At 47.4% G+C, this 20,326-nt stretch overlaps 1 protein-coding gene across 15 annotated transcripts in view; it reads right to left on the bottom strand.

The window, feature by feature from the left end:
* Positions 1-5,696: 5,696 nt before the first annotated feature.
* GIT2 (GIT ArfGAP 2) overlaps positions 5,697-20,326 on the bottom strand; it is a 49,411-nt gene continuing 34,781 nt past the window's right edge. For 11 of the 15 annotated variants that reach the window (XM_026515092.4, XM_026515094.4, XM_026515098.4 and 8 more), the window contains 5 exons: positions 19,205-19,294; positions 15,149-15,231; positions 14,357-14,545; positions 9,728-9,791; positions 5,697-8,989 (listed from right to left, as the gene is read on the bottom strand). In XM_026515092.4, the coding sequence (XP_026370877.1) occupies positions 8,777-8,989; positions 9,728-9,791; positions 14,357-14,545; positions 15,149-15,231; positions 19,205-19,294 (639 nt within the window). In that variant the 3' untranslated portion in view covers positions 5,697-8,776. The remainder of the gene's footprint in view (positions 8,990-9,727; positions 9,792-14,356; positions 14,546-15,148; positions 15,232-19,204; positions 19,295-20,326) is intronic. The other 4 variants (XM_026515095.4, XM_057305793.1, XM_044389922.3 and 1 more) reach the window with 1 other exon arrangement.

Raw genomic sequence — 20,326 nt, 5'->3', positions numbered from 1 at the left:
AGGCCTCTGGGGCCCCCATCGAGGCCCCTGGTCTCTAAACAACTTGGATGGGTATTACAAAATAAGGTAGTGTCAAAAGGTCACGTGCTGTATGAGTCCATTTGTATAACATTCTTGAAAGGACAAAATTGCAGAGCTGAACAGCTTCATGGTCGCCAGGGCACGGGGTGTGACTCTCAAGGGGCAGCATGAGGGAGACGTGTGTGTGATGCGGAAGGTCTGTCTTCACTGTGGGTGACGGGAACGGGAACCGACATGTGGATATGACAGCATAGAACTACACACACACACACACGTACATGTGATGTCGTGACATCTGAACAAGGTCTGTGATTGTGCCAATATCATCAGCGTCCTGGTCTTGACATTGTACTACGGTTTGTTAGAAGTTCTCATTGGGGAAAACTGAGCAAAGGGCACAGGGAACCCCTACTATTTTTGCAACTATTTTGTGAATCTATGATTATTTCAAAATAAAACATAATGGTCTAGTGGAAGGGAGGTTTCTTTTTTTTTTTTTTAAAGATTTTATTTATTTATTCAACAGAGATAGAGACAGCCAGTGAGAGAGGGAACACAAGCAGGGGGAGTGGGAGAGGAAGAAGCAGGCTCATAGCAGAGGAGCCTGATGTGGGGCTCGATCCCACAACGCCAGGATCACGCCCTGAGCCGAAGGCAGACGCTTAACCGCTGTGCCACCCAGGCGCCCCGAGGGGAGGTTTCTTAAGACACAAGGAACACAAACCATAAGGAAAAGATTGATAAATGTGACTATGTTTAAAAAGCCTATTTCAAATAGGGCGCCTGGGTGGCTCAGGTGGTTGAGCGTCTGACTCTTAGTTTCAGCTCAGGGTGTGATCTCCTGGTCGTGAGATCAAGCCCCGAGTCAGGCTCTGCGCTCAGTGCAGATTCTGCTTGGGATTTTTTTCCCTCTCCCTCTCCCTCCTCTTTGCCACTCCTCCCACACTCACACGCTCTAAAAATAAATCTTAAAATAAAAGCTTATTTCAAAAGACGCCTAAGGAGGAAAAGACATGCCACAGAATGTTAAAGGATGTTTGTATCACAGTCAACAAAGGACTAGTGTTCAAAACATTTTTTAAACTATGAAGAATAATACTAATAAAAGATAGACCCTAATGGAAAAATGGGTAGACACTCAAACAGGCACTTCACAAAAGAGGAAATCTAAATGGCTGATAAACCTGGAAAAGCACACAACCGTATTATAATCAGAGGAGTGCATACTGAAACGGAGATACTACCACAAACCCACTGGAATGACAAACAAATTTTTAAAGATTTCTTTTTAAGTAATCTCTACACCCAATGCGGGGCTCGAACTCACAACCCAGAGATCAAGAGTCGCACTCTCTACCGACTGAGCCAGCCAGGCGCCCCTGGATTGACAAAATTAACACAGCTTTTACACCACTGTTCATGAAGATTCAGAACAATGGGAAATCTCATATTCTGTTGGTACAAGACTTTGGAAAAAGGAATAAAAACAGCGTTACAGGTTTGGAGATGCACGTTCTCTATGACCCAGGAGGCGCCACACCCGGTCTGTATGTATCCCTGACAGAAGTATAGTCCTACGTGTGCCAAAAGACATACCTTTCAGAGCAGTATTTTAAGAGCCAACAACTAAAAATAACTGAGGGGCGCCTGGGTGGCACAGTCGATAAGCGTCTGCCTTCGGCTCAGGGCGTGATCCCGGCATTATGGGATCGAGCCCCACATCAGGCTCCTCCACTATGAGCCTGCTTCTTCCTCTCCCACTCCCCCTGCTTGTGTTCCCTCTCTCGCTGGCCGTCTCTCTCTGTCAAATAAGTAAAATCTTTTAAAAAAATAATAAAATAAAAATAACTGAAATGTCCATCAATAAAATACTAGATAAATAAATCGTGGGTATACATTGCATGAATGCTACAAAATCGAAGCAGAGGGGGCGCCTGGGTGGCACAGCGGTTGAGCGTCTGCCTTCGGCTCAGGGCGTGATCCCGGCATTATGGGATCGAGCCCCACATCAGGCTCCTCCCGCTGGGAGCCTGCTTCTTCCTCTCCCGCTCCCCCTGCTTGTGTTCCCTCTCTCGCTGGCTGTCTCTATCTCTGTCAAATAAATAAATAAAATCTTAAAAAAAAAAAAAATCGAAGCAGAGACATGCACGTTGACCTAGCTGACTCACAATGTTGAGGGGAAGAAGAGAATTCATCGGTAGGGTTCATTTACATGTTCAAAAACAGACAAAACAAAGCTCTTCCTTAGGTCTGGGCACACACACGGAATGGAACCAAAAGCCAGGAAGCAGTGAGCACTAAATCTAGGGGAAGGAGGGACCCATGGGGACTCCTGGGGGAAAGGCAGTGTTCTATTTCTTACCTGGGTTGGGACCATGCAGGTGGTCACTTTGGATCTCTACATGGACGCAGTAGGCATATTTCCGAATTTAGAGTTCATGCAGGAGGCGGTGGCAAATAAGTGTAGGAGTGGAGAGTGGAGGGCAAGGCCCAGACGCGCGGGTTCTCTTTCTGACGCTCCACCTGCACCGCGTAGAGCCCAGGTGACCCCTCTTTGGGCCCAGTTCTTCATCTGTGAAATGTGGAGAATGGAAACATGTGGATGTGGTAAGGTAAATACAGAAAGCACAAAGCCCAAACGAACCTGTTTTCCTGCCAAGAAGGGGCCTCCCTGCCCCTGGGCAACAACCTGCCTACACCCTTGTCTCTGTCATTGGGTTCCATCTTGTTTTAATTGGCAGAAGCAGGTCAGAGTCCGGTTTCCACCCTCCGTGGGGAGCTCTCCCCCTATTCTGGGGAGGAGCGGACACCCCTCCACCCTGTGCGGGGTCCTGCAGCTCTCTACCTTCTAGCGGCAGGTCCAGGGCTGCTCCTTCTAGAAGGGCTGACGGGGTATGCGTCACCGCACCATGTGGAATCTGTGAGGTCCCTGAATCACTGAAACTGGTGAAATGGGCAACGTCTTCCACTCACACATCAGTCTTACTTGAGCAGCAGTTACCAAGAGTCTCAATTTGAAACAGACCGAAAAGACTGGAAATATTTGTGGCAACACTAAGGAGCGGGAAGACTAAACACACATGCGGCCACCCAGACCCCATTCCTCTAAGCCTGCCCAGACGGGCAGGGGACCACACAGACACCAGCATTGGCCTTCCTGCTCCGCCACTCCCAGGGAGGAGGGATGGTAGGAGAGCGGGGCCACCGATCCTGCTTCACATCTCCCCCCGACCTTACCTCTGCCAAGGTCACGGCTGGCCTTCATCCTCTTCTGCTTTCAGAAGCTCTGTCACCTGCCCGTCCCTCCGGCCACCTTCCTCGATGGTCCACTGCGCCAGCAGAGCCCCGTGATTGTGATTAAGAGCATAGGCCCCAACCTCTAACTTCCTGCACCACCACCAACTGGGCTGTGAGGTCTGAGCCTCAGTGTCCTCATCTGCAAAACGGGGGTAGTTTTAGTTCCCACTTCATGAAATGGTACCCAGCGCAGTGGCTGTACACAGTATGTGCTGGTATTTGCTCGGCCCCTCCGTTCAGAAAGGAAGAGCAGGGGTGCCATGGGGGAAGTGTGGAAAGGGCCAGGGCCTGGGAAGGGGAGGGCTGGAAGAGGGAAGCAGACAGCAAGTGTGGTGCAAGGGGAGACTCAGGCCAACCTCAGCTCCGAGATCGGAGTCCGGGTCCAAGTTAGACTTCAGATCTTCCCTGTCTGTAAAGTGTTCCAGGCCAGATAGGGCTTGCAGGACTCAGCCCCAGGGAAAGGCCATGGCTGGGGCTGGGGTTCCAAGGGGGATGGGTGCAGAGCTGGCCGGGGAGAGGGTAGGACACAGGGGTCCCCGCTATAAGAGTGGGGGAGGGGGTGTTGGGAGGGAAGAGAAGGGAAAGAGGAGTCCCAAAAGAGGGGAGGAGCTGGAAGGGGTGAGAAGAGGGATTTTGGAGGACAGCAGGTCCTTGGAGAGAAGCTGCATTTGGGGGAAATGGGGCAGAGATGTTCCCATCTCTGGGGTCTGGGGAGGGAGGGTCAGGAAGCTGTGTGGCAAGAGCCTGGGCCGGAGGGAAGATGAGGCAGCCGGAAGGAGCAAGGTTTGCACGCACCTCTCGTTGTCCCCAGCAACGCCTCCCCTGGGGACCTGCTCTGTGGTGAGCTGACCATGCCCCTGTAAAGCAGCGAGGGAGTCCATCCCACCTCATGTGTCCCTGGCTTTTGTTGGGGTGGCCGGCTGGCTGAGGCATGGACCACAGTGTCCTCCACCTGGCGTCTGTGAGTCACAGGGCCTGGCTCCTGGACATTCCTGCACGCCAGCCTGCTGGGCAGCGGGGTCCCCCCTGGGTGGTTGCCAAGCTGTCACTGTGGTGAGGCTGCCCCTGCACAGCCCCACAGGTGGGAAAGCGCTGCTCATGGTCCTTGGGAGCCAGCGGACAGTCCTTCCAGGAATCATTTGGCAAACACTGGAGGGGTCCCGGCGCCCGGGGCTCAAGGGTGAGACAGCCCTGCTTGGGGGGCATGTCTTAAGGGTCACAAGCTGACTGTGCCCCATTTATCCACAGTCTCACGTCATGCACAGCTCCCCCCCCCCCCGATGTTTGATCTAGACCCTCAGGGAATGTGGCCGCCCCCTGGTTTCACCTCCAATGAGGCCACATCGAAACTCCGCAGTCCTGGACTGCCAGCAGGAAAACCCAACTGGGCCGATTAAGAGGAAGATACACTGGACTACTGATAACTCAAACGCCCCTCTTCAGCCTAGCCGCTCACAGAGTAAACTTCCTCATCCCCGCCGTGGAGCAGCGCCTGCTGCCCAGGGACACAGTGAAGATTATAGGAGTTAATACCCGTACAGACCCCAGCACAGCACCCAGCAGAGTCAACAGTGGATACAAGATAGTTGTAATTATAGAAACACGTTGAAAAGCAGAAGACCAGGAGGTGCATGGTGGTGGGGCGCAATGGCCCACAGCAGAGTGGGGGCCGTGGACTCCAGGAGCCTGGCTGTTGTGGGAGCGGGAGGCTGTGTTCCAGCGAGCCTTCCCAGGGCTGTGACACTGGCGCCCGTGAGAACCCCTGGCCTAGGAGGAACCTCTGGGTGTGAGCTGATGTGTCTGGGGCTCACACAAGCTGGCTCACACAGGGAGGACGCTCCACTGCCCCCAGCCTTGTTGCTTGGGAAGGCACCCGCGATGGCCAGGCCCTGCTCCTTCTTCTGAGAGAAGAGCCCCAAGTCAACTGCCTAGAGGATAACTGCTGGAGACTGAGGGTGGCCCTGATGAACCCAGGTATACCCCTCTGTCCCTGTGGGAACCTGCACGATGGGCCTTGCTCTAAGATTAAAAGACTGGTGGCCTTAAGAGACCAAACTAACCCCATGACCCCCTCACCTGGTAATGAGGAGGTGAGGGCACCGTGCCTGGCTGGTTGTCGCTGAATTTGTAAAAATTAAACTTTAGGAGTGATCATAAGATCAATGGAGTGATGTGTAATTTCTTTTAAGACAGCTACCTGCTAATAGGCAGGAGACAAAAGGTCATCATTCCTGTAAACTGACAAGAGCCGCCAGGGCAGAGACATATTTGCTACTGTCTCATTCAAGATTACCTTACGGGAGAAGAACTTTCTTGAACCTTTGACAGAGAATCTGGAAACATCACCTAATTGACAGGAAACACAGAATTACCACAAAGACACTATAGAGCCTGTTTATTGCATAACTAGCAGGCACAAATTCCAAAACGATTTTACAACGCTTACAGGGTTGTACAATAATTACAGGAATAGAATGTACAATAAACATGGGAAGTACAGAATGAGCGACATGGATAAAACACAGTTGAACGAAAGGCATTTCGTTTTTCCTATGCAGCATTTTCTTTCATAAAAACAAGGGTGCCTTTCACGGGGACAGGGAGAGAAGAACAGTCTATGATTGGAGAGCTCACAGCCGCTGTGGACAGACACATGCTCGTCTCGCTCCTGGTTCCGCAGCTTCAGTCACTGGAGGAATGGGGTAACGGCTCCCGAGGTGTGCGTCTGTGGTTCCAATTGCATGAAATGCCGTATTTGATCTTTGGGCCCGATTCCCTGTTCTTTGGCAAATAAGAACTATTTGCGTTCCGAGGCAGAGGAGGACTTCAGCTAAGGGAGCTTCGGGGCGGAGCTGTCTCCTTCAGCAAGTGCCAGTTTCATAAAGTGCACCTCCGTCCTATCAGCTTGTGGGGTGGGGGGAGGGGGGAGATTTGAGAACTAAGAGTAAAAAATGACTTTAGAGAACGCGGGCGTTAGTGCAAGGCTATGGAACACATGTGCAAAAGGTGGTGAACGGCCGTCCAGACAGGGTGCGGTTTGCCAGTGAGGCTGAGGAAATGTGCAGGGCAGCAGAGGGAGGTGTCACTCCACCCCGAACTTCTCTCTGGAGTGCTGGCACTGCGGGTTCACAGAGCAAACGTCTAACAATTGGAAATGCTCTCTGGTCCCCACACTCCTTGACTTTTTCTAGGCGCACAGAGACAAGGTCCTCTGTCACCCGTCCTCGAGTGTTCCAGCGAAGACGCCACTGCACCTCCCGCAGACGACTCATCGTTTAGAAGCCTGTCCTCCCTGGGAGGCCGAGGCACCCACTCAGGATGGCCACTGGGCCTTTCCCGAGGCCCCCGCACGGGCCCAACACGAGGGCAGGTGTTTGCAAGAAAGAGGAGGAGGGACAGCTAAGTACGTGTGGCATGCAGACAAGGTTATCAGATGGTGCTTGAACTGAACAGAAGGTAGAAGGCATCCCCTCAGCATCCAACAGGAACATGGCACTTAGGATTGTGCAGACAAGTGGATGAGTCTTTTGGAAATGTGGACCCTTTCCCCGCACCACTCAGTGTAGCAAAATCCGGCAAAAGCATCCACACACCAGGACTTAGTAAACCAAACACCATCGAGGTGCTTCCTTCACAACAGCATCCGGTCAAGCTATAAAGATGTTTGTAAGTCAAACAGTTCTGTGAAAATACAGGCTTATTTAGCACATATTTAGGCAACTGTGATTACTTTGACTTCTTCACATATATGAATGAGCATGATGGGACAGAACATATGGGTAAGATGAGGACTAACAGCAACCTGACACAGGGTACGGGTGGCCAGGGAACAGGTAAGGCTCAGAAGTAAAGCAGGTGTGGCCTCCCCGCTGCAGGTGACAGGACCCATGGGCAGAGGCTGTGAGCTGGCAGCCTAGAGGCCGCAGCTCACCTACACGTGTGCTGTGACAATGTTTCATCGCCAACATTTATAAACAGAGAAATGGCACAAAAAATATCTGTTATTTCTGGTGTCTCTTAAAAAAATCAAAGCTCTGCCAACCCCGGGTCCACTTTTCCACAAGGCAGTCTGGGTGGAGCTGGGGAGCTGCTGTCCCTCCTGGGTATGCCACTGCTCCCCCGTGGTCCTCCGCCCCTGCTCTGTACCTGGCCCACTTCGTTCATCTCCGTCAGTGCTGCCTGGCCCCTCCGGTCCACAAAACTGCTGCAAGGAGCAGGGACAGGGATATGCTTTAGCGTTCAGGGCAAGAAAGGTCTTTTTAGTAGTTTAAAAACCAATGTCAGTATGTTCCAGAACTTAAACCTGTACTTTTGTAGCTTCGGGATAGCTGGCAGTCAGCTAGAGCACTCTTTGAGGAATTCGTGAAAGATGAGGTCTGATTTTTAAGGACCAGAGAGGTAATGGAGGAGAAACACACTCAGATGACTGTATAATCTTACCTTGTAAGAAGTCCTTACAGGTGATGAGCTGTGCCAAACAGGCCGTGTGAGGAAGCGCTAAGTGGTCAGAGTAACCGAGTTCTGGGAGAGAGATACATTACCGTGTCAGGGAGTAGATGATTTCTCTTCCCACGGTTTATGGCAGTGATATCTGAATGGGGTGGCACAGAATTAGTTATGGCTTGTGGGATGTGGCTCCTCTTTGCTGCACGTTTGGAATGACACATCTGGTTTCCCGCGGGAAGGCGGAGCACCGAGCCGCACGTGGTAACGGGGTCACGCTCCTACCTGGACAGGGCCAAATGACACGTGACGTGGGGAATGAGCGCTTATCTGGCACCACGGAGACCTCAGGATGATGGTAAAAGAGACAGAGGATCCAGACAGAAACATCAAATAAAAGAACATCTAACAAGAGAAAACAGTTAAAAGCACGGAGCAGTTCATTGTTTCCTTCCAAGAGAGACTGTTACACTACCTTTAGAGAGGGGCAAAGTCCTTTCTCTACATCCATGTTTGCGGACACCCCAAACTTAGAGATTCTTGCACTAGGGCTGGAAAATTCGCTTATTGCACAATGTTTGCTAGAGAACAGATGAGGTGGATTTTTTTTTTTTTTTTTTAACCCAACTCTCTCCAGAAAATGTTTCACTAAAAATCTCATTTATAATTTTAACCCTAAACAGGCCGTTTCAAAGGGATGGAAAAGTTCTAACAAACTTGAAACAATGAAACTCTGCGTTTGGATGACTAGGACCATCGACTCAACAACAGTCACTGACAGCACAACAGAACATTCGAGAGGAAACTGGCAAACAGGCACAAAATAAGGCAAGTGGGTTAAATTAATAGTTGAAAATTTGTTAGAAAACATGCAAAAATAATACTGAGTTTTTTAAAAAAAGTTTTAAACTTTCATTAAATGTTTGTTTCTGTAAAAACTGGCAGAAATTCCACGTCTCAATTTGAAAGTGGACTTTAAAAAGCCTGGAAAATGCAAGGGCCGACACTGAGCTGTTCAGTTGTTGTTCTCTTTGGTGGTGATGGTGACCAGCTGCTTGGCGGCCTTGGCGATGTCATATGCGCACTGGATGACCTGCTGTGTGACCAGCTGGATGTCCGTGGGCGGGCCAGGGTCCCCGGGGAGGGTCTTCTTGCACTCTGACTGGAGTCGGTAGGCACTGGACGTCAGCAAGCGCAGGGAAGTCCTCACCGTGTCAGACTTGGGTTTCTAAACGGAAGAACAGTCTGCATGAGCTTCATGGTGGACACCCAAGGGCAAGGACAAGTGTTCTTCTGAGGACAGCTCAAGCTGTTCCACGGTGCATAGCAGTTTCATCATGCCCCTTCTCAGTGGGGGTGCTCACGACACGGCAAGCTGTGCAGCCCACAGTGTATGAGACGCCCAAGTGCTCGGACTCAAAGGTCAAAGTGTACGCAGTGTCATTTTAGCAGGACATCCCATTCTGAGGTGGTTTTTAAAAAAACAGTAACCCACTTGGGTGAAATATGCCAGATACAATTTTAATCTATTAATGCTTTGCCTTTTAGCACTGGGCTCACACATTCTTGACTTATTAAAAACCAATATTCATAGGGGTGCCCAGGTGGCTCAGTTGGTTAAGCATCTGACTTTTGGTTTCAGCTCAGGTTGTGATCTGATGGGTCCTGGGATCGAGCCCCGAGTCAGGTTCCTTGCTCAGTGGGGAGTCTGCTTGAGGTTCTCTCCCTCTGCCCCTCCTCCCCCACACGTGTGCACTCACCCTCTCTCAAAGAAAGAAACCTTTAAAAAACAAAAGAAACACCCACCAATACTCATGTAGGACAAAATGATTTCCATGTCCTCTATGACTGTTTGCATATTTAAAATTTGTGCTAAAAAAAGGTTAATATAATATCAAGGGTCCTGAAAAAAATTCTTTCAGTTCATTTAAAAGGATCTGAACCAAGTAAGTAGGAAGTGACTTACTTTGGGGAATAATGCTGCCATTTCAGTAACAGCTACGTGTATCCTCTCTGAGCAGGGGATATAGCTGTAAGAATATTGAAGAGGTTATTCAAAGACAGAAAAAGTACAAAGCACTGCAGAAATGGAGAGTACTCAGGGGCCAGAATGCACTCCATTTATATTCCCCCAGGGAAGGGGCTGAGGCCGCCGCCAGCCCACTGCGGATGCCACGCCAGCAGGAGCAGGGTTTCCATCCTTTCCCGAAAGTTCATTCAATCCGCTACAGTCTCCAGGTATGGAACGCAGGCAACACACAGGACTAGCCAGGGGAAGCCACAGGCAGCCAGCCAGTCCATGACGGCAGTCACACCTCTTCCAGGGGGTCATGTGGTTCTTGTGTGCTGCATCTTTCTCATTTCTTGAGAGAGAAACAAGGATTTCCACACAGAGGCCTCAGAACTTAAAAACAAAGGACTGAGAAAAAGTCCGTAAAATCAGAACTGGAGTTTACACCTCAACACACACGTGCGGGTTAAAACCAACGACACCTCTCAATGCCTTCTCTGCAAATGCATCTCATCTGCTGGGGACCAAACGCTTCACTTTGGGTCAAGAAAAAACACTGAGGTCCGCTCTTGTACTTGATCCCTCACCCACTTTCTCATGAAGCTGCCATGACTTTGCTTGTAACGAAAGGCTAGGAGCACAGCCAGCCCTTTCTCTGCTCACTTGACAAGCTGTAAGAAGACAAAGTGCACAGACTCTGCCTGTCCTCATTCTTTCCTGCAGGCCACCTGGCATCCTAAGGGCCCCCTTCAGGCTTCAGGAGCACTGATGGAGTGCCAGCTCTCTTCCCATTTCTCAAAAGAGGAAACTGAGGCCCAGAGAAGCAGAGAATGTGTCCAAGGTCCCACAGCTGGTGAGAGAGAGCCAAGCACCAACCCGACTGTCCAGCACCCGAGCCTGGGCCCCTCACCGCCACACCACAGGCCTCTCCTACTATCAGAGACACAACAGATTCAGGCCTTTCTTTAGAGCAGGCCTCTTTCCATTTGTGACTGGCGATTCTGACTTCTTAGGTGAGGAGAACTGCAGGAACGGAGACTTGGGCTTCACTCAGGCTTCTTATTCTTGCACTGTGACGTGCAGCATATGGGGCTGGTGTCCTGCACATTCAAACTACTAGGCTTCTGCCCTGAGTAGTATGTTACAAGGTCAAGAGACAAGGACACACTGAAGGTGGGACTGAGCAACAGTTCTTAGCTAGCATGCTACCACTGGCCTGGGTTCTGGTTTTAGGACAAATGGCCCACAGAACCCAGGGGGGAAATGGGATATGAGAAAAGCTCGCTAGCAGCCTGTTTGTGGCGTGTTAGGAAATACGGTGTGAATACACAGGTGTGGCCTTCCACAAGCACCCATGTGCTTATGTTTTAAAAACTTCACTTCCAAAACAGAGAATGAAATCTCGTTCAGCATCCAACTTAGCACTTAAAGCCCTCAAGTAAAATTTTTTCCCCATTTTTTAAGTCACGAAGTTGGCTTCTGCTTCAACACTGTCATAAGCAGCAATCTCTGTATTTCGTCTTTGTAAGAAATCTAGCCTCAAAACTATTTTAAGACTTGCCACATTTTAATTAAATCATTACATTTCAAGAAAGTGGCTTATATTATCCCCAGATACTTTCAAACGGGCAATCCTGACTTTTACCTTTGTGAACAATTAGAACCATACTCCACATAGTAACAAAAAAGCCAAGACGGAGGGAGTCACTTCACTTGTATATGAAGGGGCAACAACCCATCTGGTCACACAAACACTCAGGGAAAAAGGCTGTGTTTATGGCAACCACGGTCTCAGGTATAAATCTTCCTTGAATCAATATGACCATTAATAGGGGCGCCTGGGTGGCACAGCGGTTAGGCGTCTGCCTTCGGCTCAGGGCGTGATCCCGGCGTTATGGGATCGAGCCCCACATCAGGCTCCTCCACTATGAGCCTGCTTCTTCCTCTCCCACTCCCCCTGCTTGTGTTCCCTCTCTCGCTGGCTGTCTCTATCTCTGTCGAATAAATTAATAAAATATTTAAAAAAAATATGACCATTAATAACACATTAACAGAGAATCACACCTGAGAGATTTTTGCTTAGAGTTTTCCTTTTGACCCAGAAATATAATTCAACCTTCCCCCTGCTACACAGAAGACAATTATCCTAAGGACACCTTCCAAAAACTCACTCAGTACAAAATACTTTAGGAAGTCCTCAATGAGCCACGAAAGAAAGCAAATGCCGATTAATGAGAAAGTCATCCTCCTGCTCGCTCGGGGGAGTTCATGCTCACAACTTCAGGCTGTTATCTTGCCTCAAAAAAGGCGTTTGTGCAGTTTTAGAACATGCAGTACTCCTGAGTTGTGTGGCTGCGTGTGCATGTGTGCATGTAGGAGAGAGACAGAACAGGCAGGGAGTGGGGATGGAGGCCCAGGAGACGGACCAGGCTGAGGCAGGCCAGGGACTGTGCGCAGCTTGCCTGGCTCAAGGGACCAGGGTGAGGCCTGAACGTGCCTGCGTAGGCTGCCGGTCTACTTAGGATGAGCCTAAGCGACAGATGAACAAGAGGAGAAAACAAGAGGAAAAGGCACAGGTTGAATCAGTACAATGCAAAATTATAAATCAAAGTGTTTTGTTAGTAACCAGAGATTTTAGTAGAACATTGAATAATTCATAAATTCTCTAGATCATTTCTGATTTAAACTGAAAGAGTGAACTACTAATGATTTAACTCTGCATCCTTGTCTCACAGTCTTAAAAAATCAGATCATAATGTTTCTGAATGGGTTTGTACATCTTAAAAAAAAAAAGAAAAACAAGCACCTTATTGTGGTCTCTGAGGCCAAAAATGGCCTCCAGGCAGATATTTCTGTTTCTGGACAACTACCAAAGAGAACAATGCAACGTACACATATTTTTTTGTTTGTCTGAAATACAAGCATGGCACTTCTGACCAGCAGTAAATGAAAAGCGAAGCCTGTTGACTGGTGGGAGAGCCCTGGGGAGGGAGGCCATCTTGGTATCGGGAGTCCGTTAAAGACTGCCCTTCAGATCGCTGTGACACATCTTGCTTTAGGCAGTGACGGCGCGCGGTCACTTGCTGCCAAGGCTGTGGCGCTGAGCGGAGGGACTGAGCACCTGCAGCTCGCGAGGCATGGAGGGTGTGTGACAGGGAGGCTGCCCAGAAGGAGGGGGATGAACAGCCATGTAATCTCACGGAAGGAGGCGGAGCAACAGCCTTCCTCTTTTCCTGAGGAGCCTCCAGGAGCCCGTCCAGGAAGATGAACTCTCATCCTTCACTAAACACGGTCCACTCCTCTCTCGCTGAGTGGAAGCAGGGCCCTGTGGGAAGTCAGGGTTGCGGAAAAAGGGAAAGGGAAGCGAAGGGGAGTCTAACCTGGCGGTGCTGGGAACACAGAGAAGGAAAAGGTGATGGCGCATCTTTACACAGAGTAAGGGAACAGGGAGGACCAAGTAGTAGGAGCAGCACAGGGCACCCTAACAATTTCTTCTAGTGCACCGCACACAAAGGAACTCTTCACCCGAGCGCTACTACACTCTGCTAACCTACGGAAAACAATGAGATTGTTTGGGGCTTGTGACTGACCTCTGCTGCCTTCATAAACTCAACGGGAGGATGTTACATGCTTCACGAGTGTGTCTAGATGGGGCTGGCCACATGAAACTAGGACGTCACCCAGAACACTTCACAACTCATCAGAAGTTCTCAGAGAATTCATGCTCAGGGAACAAAAGGAAGAGCTAGAACAAGAGCCAGTTCCTTCTTCATCACAAGAAATAACTCTGCTGGGGCACCCGGGGGGCTCAGTGGGTTAAGCAACTGCCTTCAACTCAGGTCATGATCCCCGGGTGCTGGCATCGAGCCCCGTATCAGGCTCCTTGCTCATCAGGGAGCCTGCTTCTCCCTCTGCCTGCCTCTCCCCCTGCCGGTGCTCACTCACTCTCTCTGACAAAGAAATAAAATCTTCAAAAAAAAAAAATAAAACAAAACTCTGCAGGATATGGTTCTGCTCAGAGTAAGACTCTTATTTCAGAAGCACAGAATTATTTTTGTGTCGATTAGATTCACTTTCATTTGTAAACCACTCTGTTTCCTAGATGTTCACACATGCGTGCACACATGCACACACATACACACACGAAAAGGAGACCTAAGAAATCAAATTCATGTCAGGATACCTTTTAAGTCAGACCACTCTGCTCTAGCTAGGGAGACCGTAGGGGGCACAGGGGTTGAAAGAATCAACTGCAAGCTCTAAGGCAGCTTCTTTCTTTCCTCTCGCCGTCCAGCACCAGGAGTATCACTAGCCCTAAATAGGCTGCAATTCTATTTCTAGAGGCATCTGTTTCCAGAACACTTCATAAGAACACGGAAAATGGAAAATACCAAGTAAAAAACAAAAAAACACTGAAATTTACAAATTTGTTCTTAAGCCTATTATGCAAACCTGAAATTAAAAAAAAAAAAAAAAACCTTAAAAAAATTGGCGTACTGAAAAAAAAAATCCCTGTTCATAACGGAGCAGCATCTCTTCCGGAGCAGGTACATTTTTCCAGGCAGGATTTCCAAACCCCCTTACCTGTCATGTTTATTTTCTTGAGCTGCTCTTAAGAGCTCCTGTATGTTTTTGGTGATCTGTTCAGTCTTCCGGATGACGTCTTCCGTGCTGGGGAGGATGGGGCTTGGGGCTGTGTGGGGTTCCGCGGTATCTGGTACTGAGCCGTCACCTTGCCATACCATACTCCTCTGCCTTCCCTTTCTGCTTGACCTGTGACCATCAGAGAAGTGGCTAAATGTGACAGGTGCCTATTAGCTGCGTCTCTGCTTCTAGAAGCCAGTGCATGTGCATTTGCTGAATGCATGAGCTGGCTGCTTTTGTGGTTTCCTTTATCCTGTCTGGCAGGAGACTCACAGTGAGGCTGTTTCCTTAACAGGCAGCCACAGCTCACACGGCTGCTGCTTCATGCTACCACGGGGCTGGAAATTATGACTCTCAGAGAAAGGGTAAAGACAGGGAAAGGGAGGAAACAAGTGGAACAGCGAGGTTGTGTTGTTATAAAGCCATCCCTAAGCCAACCCATCCCTTGGGCTACAAATGTAGAATGTGACCTTATGCTGACTTAAGAGTACTGATTTTAGGCACATTATAGCCACTCAGAGACGTGTGTAATAGGCCGGTAAAAGAAAACCAGGCCCCTGGGGTAATAATAGGATAAGAGATTGAACTATGAACTTATGCCTCCATGTTTTACAACCTCGTGGGTCTGAAAATAGAGAGGAGGCATGCGGGGGATAAAGTACGTTTCCTGAGCACGGCTGCTAGGTCTCAGGTTTGAGAGCCCGCCCCAGGGCAGTCCCCCTGCAGCTGTACCCCGTATCATCTGGGTCCGTGTCATTGGGGGTGTTGTCGTAGTCACTTTCAGGTGTGCTGTTCTGCTTCTCCAGCCTGGATGCCTGCGAGAGAGAAAGGCAACACCTGTTATTTTCGAGCATGAGACATTTGGGAGACTTGCCTATGAATTGTTACCTGTTAGGCTACGTGGCCTTCGGGCTCCAGATCTCATTTGGGACAGGAGCCAACCCTTTACTGAAAATTTAGTAAAAGTTGAATAGGAGATCCAGAAATGATTTCTCTCCCTCTTGGCACATTTTCTTCTTAGCTCAGTGGCAACTCCATAAACAGACCCCGGGTATAAACTAACGCAAACATGCAAAGCAACACACGCACATTTAGTTCTCTAAGGAATATTAACTATAATACAATGCACACAGGCCAGCACTTACATACCCAAGACCTTCGGTGCTGGAAGCCAGCTGCAGATTATCTAGTCTAATACCAGATGAGAAACCAAGGGCCAAAAGAGCTGGGGGTCAAAGCCAAGGCCACAGAGTCAGCAGAAAACCAGCACCAAGAACCTAGGTCCTGTCTCCTACTATCTCCAGTATTCCGTGCCTGGGGCCCTGAGGATTGTCACTGCTCAAAACACTTAGGTCTCTCCAAGAACTGTCCTCAGACACAGTTGGTATGAGCCACACAAGAAAACCAAAATTATTAATTTATTGCTGCATGTTATTTGTGAACCGAAATCGATTAACCCAGCATGACACTTAGTTTCCGACCACTTTTGTTTCCCAAAACATCTATCCCTTAGAATATAAATATCTGATGCAATTGTGGACATGAAAAAATGAGACACAGATTCAAAAGAGGAATCCTAAAAATGTTTTGGGCAAACGTCAGCACAGTGAAGCATAGGCTCTTTCAGGGTGAACAAATTTGGAGGGGACCACATTCCCTTGAAGGGGACTATGTTAGTTCTGGAGTGTTTAATAGAAATGATTTTCCATCAGTATTTATTTTATCCACAATGTTTGGGAATTTCTTCATCTAGAACAGAAGTCAGTGGAAGCTGATTCAAAACCTAACCGGATTACCTTGCAAAATATAAATACGAGCTATTTCCACCTTTAGATCTTGAATTTAATCCAAGTTAATCAAAACATGGGACTAAGGAATTTCTCTGATGCTGCAATAAAATGTGGCTAAAGATATGGCTGTAAATGAAGATCCTTGTTCAAACCTATGGAGACTTTGTATCTCCATCCAGAAGAATGGCTAGCATACAGGAGGCCAGTTTAAGAGTCTAGATAAAGTCTAATTATTTGCTCCTTGCTGGTAATGCTGCTTGGCCCTCCAAAGGCCCGATGCAGACGCAGGGCTGCCAGCCTCAGGGTGGGGAAAGACTCCTTATTCATGCCGCATTTCACTTTACTCTCCCTATGGCCTCCCTTTCCCCTCCCAGGGCAAAGGCTCCTTTCCACTGTGTGCTGAGGTTTTCCCGTATTTCCGAGTGCTATTTGGTTCTAGCCACTCTTAATATAAGACACTTGCTCGGCTCCTAAAATTCAATGTGAACTCATGCTCCATCCACTCAAATTCATCTCGTAAATGATTTAAAGTGTTGGCTTGGAGCCATGCGGAGCGTCTGTAAAGCTAAGTTCTATAAAACCTACTACAACCTTCCAGATCCCTGTGTTTACATCTCCTACCAGTAAGTAGTTCTGTTTTACCTGCTGCCTTATTCTGACCTGGCTTTATTGAGTTACTGGACACTGGAAGTGTAGCTGGAAGACCAAAGCTAGGCACTGTACCCCGTGCAGGGAACAGGGAAAGCAGGCTCTTCTAGAGGTGATCTAAAAAAAGCTCCCCCAAACAAACAAAAATACCCCATCTTACCTTTCACAGGGAATGCTTATTTCCTTTAGTTTTTATATATACATGCACATACACATGGATGTTTGTATGTGCATGTGTGTACATGCGTGTATACACACACACATGCACATACAAAAATGAAGTGTAAAAAGCTTGCATTTAAATAATTATTCTAGAAAATTCATCCAGAGCTGCTCCAGTGGAAAAATCTAGAAAACAGAATTAAACCCAGAAAATCTCACATTTTTATGATCAACCTTTTTGCTTTCCTTGATATAAATGTGGTAATTACAAATCAAATGCATTACCCCACAATGATCCAAAGTACCAGGTTTCATTTAAACATTTTAGAAGAGTAACAACTCATGTATCTAACAAGTACTCTGGAAATGTTCCGCAAGCACAGAAAACAACATATAACAATAACCATCTGGGAAATCAGTTACTTACGAAGTGTTTCATGGTTGTCAACAAAAGGCATGGTACAGGATTTCAAATTAGCCAGTGTTTAATTTTAAGAAAATTATTGTAAACATGCAGAGCTAAGATTAAGACCTATTAGTTAAAGTGCTGCTCTGTCAAAGCTGTTAATAGGAAAGTTACCTTATAGCTGGTGCTGGTTCAGTTTACTGAACAGATGTGCAGTTTTCTCTGAACACAGACATGCCATAAAAGCCTAAACTCATGAGGAAGCTGTCAGGAACAGTCAAGATTATCAGTTTAAATGACATTAACTGTTAATCTTGCATAAAACTGTCTCAGCAAGCAGTCCCTGCAAGGATTCTCAAAACTAAAAAGATAGATTTTTTTTTTTAAACTAATTTCACAGTGGGCAAAAGAGGTTTACTTGACTCTTACTAGCAAAATTTCAAATGAGCTCTTTCATTTCTACTTAATGTCCCTTAGTTTAACTGAAAAATTACACTAAAAACACTGCAGTTCAATTTCAGAACTGTTCAGAAGACTAAGTATCATACAGCAAGAATTCCTTTTAATAGGCTACCTCCAAGTGTGGAAGAGAACCGCCAAAGGGCCTCGATGAACCATATGGCACTGGCAGTGGGAAAAAACGACCCTCTGTCATTCCTACTGATGTGGAGGGACTGGAAAAAAGCCTAGTGCAAACCCCACCCTGTCTGTGAGGCTACTGCCTCACCCACAGCCACCTTCCCTCCTCTCGAGTTGGGTCACACTACCCATCTGTTAAAGGAAGAGTGCGCCACGACCTGAATGCAGGCCTTCAAAGCCTGTGCACTGTCTCCACTGCTTTTCCAGGGGATGTCATGCACTCTTTGTGCGGGAAAGGATTTTTTTTTTTAAAGTAAGGCTCCACGCCCAGGGTGGAGCCCGACGTGGGGCTTGAACTCACAACCCTGAGATCAAGACCTGAGCTGAGATTAAGAGTTGGACGCTTAACCGACTGAGCCAGCCAGGCGCCACAGGAAAAGGATTTTTTAAACTGACAGTGCCTTTGGGAGCAGGAATGTCACCTGAATCCCTAGGACACTCTGACTTACCAAAACGCTGGGTCTAGAGGAGGTGCTTAATAAATACTGTTGTCTGCCTACTCTAAAAGGAGCTTACCTGAATGACACATTGTTACAGGGAATCATACATCAGCAAGCTGGACTTGACCAACTCATTAAGTGAACAGCTCCACACTAATAGCTGCCACACCTCCAGTGCTGCCCCGTGTTGCAATTCTGCTGCGGGACACAGGGACTGCAAAACCTGCGTGTGTCAGGTATGACATGGACATAAAAAATGTCAACAGGCAAAAAAATAAAAAATAATAAAAGCATGATGTCTTAGTGTTTCAGTTAGCCCAAATATACTTCTGATAACTGTTACTCTGGACAAATTTGACACAGTTGCCCTATTACAGTATTTAACCAGCAGCCAGCTAATTTTTTGATTGTTTAAGAAGACAGTATGCTCCAAATAAATGTTATAGGGTGAATTGCAAACTTTGTTAAATATTAAGTGAAACTGAGCAATGTGGGGTTAGACAAAAGGGAGACCGCCTCCTACAGACATGCGTGTGTGCGCACGCGTGCCCGCACGCCACTGTGCTGAGACACCTGGGGGAAGCACTGCCTCATGCAGGACAGAAGGGCAGTTAGTGGAGGGACAGGAGGGCCAGGAGAAGCACAAAGCGCCCAGGAGCACTGCCCCTCCTCCAGAGAGCAGACCGGTCAGAGTGTACTTAACCCTTCGGGTGCTTTCGTCCCTCGACCAGGAAAGTGTGGAGGGGAAGGAAGGCAGAGATGAAGAGGAGGTCACAAGCGCACTCCTCCCGATCTGGAAGGGGAAAAAGAAACACACTCGGGAAAATACAAAACAAACAAAAAACCCTACCACCTACCCTGGCTTCAGCCCGGGGCTTCCCAGTAAAAGAATCCTGAAAAGCAACTCACTATGTGAGCTCGATGCTGAAATTTCTGTGACAGCAGGCTTATTGCCATGCTAGCTGATGACAGGTCCCCAGAAATGTTTACTCCTTTAGTGAGATGCCTCCCAGAAATTACTTGGAATTTATAAAGCTACTTTTCCATAAGAGAAAAGATAACACCTAGCATAATTTGTTATTTTTGTTTTTTTTTTAATGGACGGCCTTAAACAAATATTTGTTTTTTAATCAGGATATACTTGAAATAAACTATATGAATGGTTCAGTTGGCATAGGTTATTAAATCTACTCTTCAGTACAGATACAGAACTTTAGCAATAAAATGACATTGCATTCTAAATGTTTCTAAAATAAAAAAGTACGCTGTGAAAACTGACAAAGTTGTCTTTCCTAACTTTTGTTTTCAGTTATACAAAAACAAGATTCTTAAGTTAGTTCAGTGGCATTTCCGTTACACCAAATGTATCAAATCAATTGCTTTAGAATGTTTTAGCCCAAACAACTTGGAGTTGAAGTAACGGACACTCAGCTACAATATAACAACACTGACATTAAACCGCACTGAAGCCTGACAAAATTAAACTAAGGTTTCATTTACTAGGCCATATCCTTTACTCTGCATTTACTCTGAGAGGAGAATTTTTGGGAAATGCCTATAAAAATCTGAAGAAATAACTTTCACGTTCATAAAAGATAAATACCACTCTCTGAAAACACATAAGTTCCAAATGTCTGTAACATTTTGTCAAAAGATGGGTTTTTAAAATAAATCCAAAAGAAATGTAACATTTGAAAACCTCACAACACGATACTTATTCCACTGTGAAACAAGATGGTTAGCAGCTTGTTACAGAACGCAATCTTTGCCATACAATCCTGGTAAAATCGGTATAGAGGTTTTACATTTCCCGTTTATGAAATGA

Source organism: Ursus arctos, unplaced genomic scaffold (assembly GCF_023065955.2).
Source record: "Ursus arctos isolate Adak ecotype North America unplaced genomic scaffold, UrsArc2.0 scaffold_34, whole genome shotgun sequence".
Lineage (NCBI taxonomy): Eukaryota > Metazoa > Chordata > Mammalia > Carnivora > Ursidae > Ursus > Ursus arctos.
This window is presented reverse-complemented; position numbering and strand designations above follow the sequence as displayed.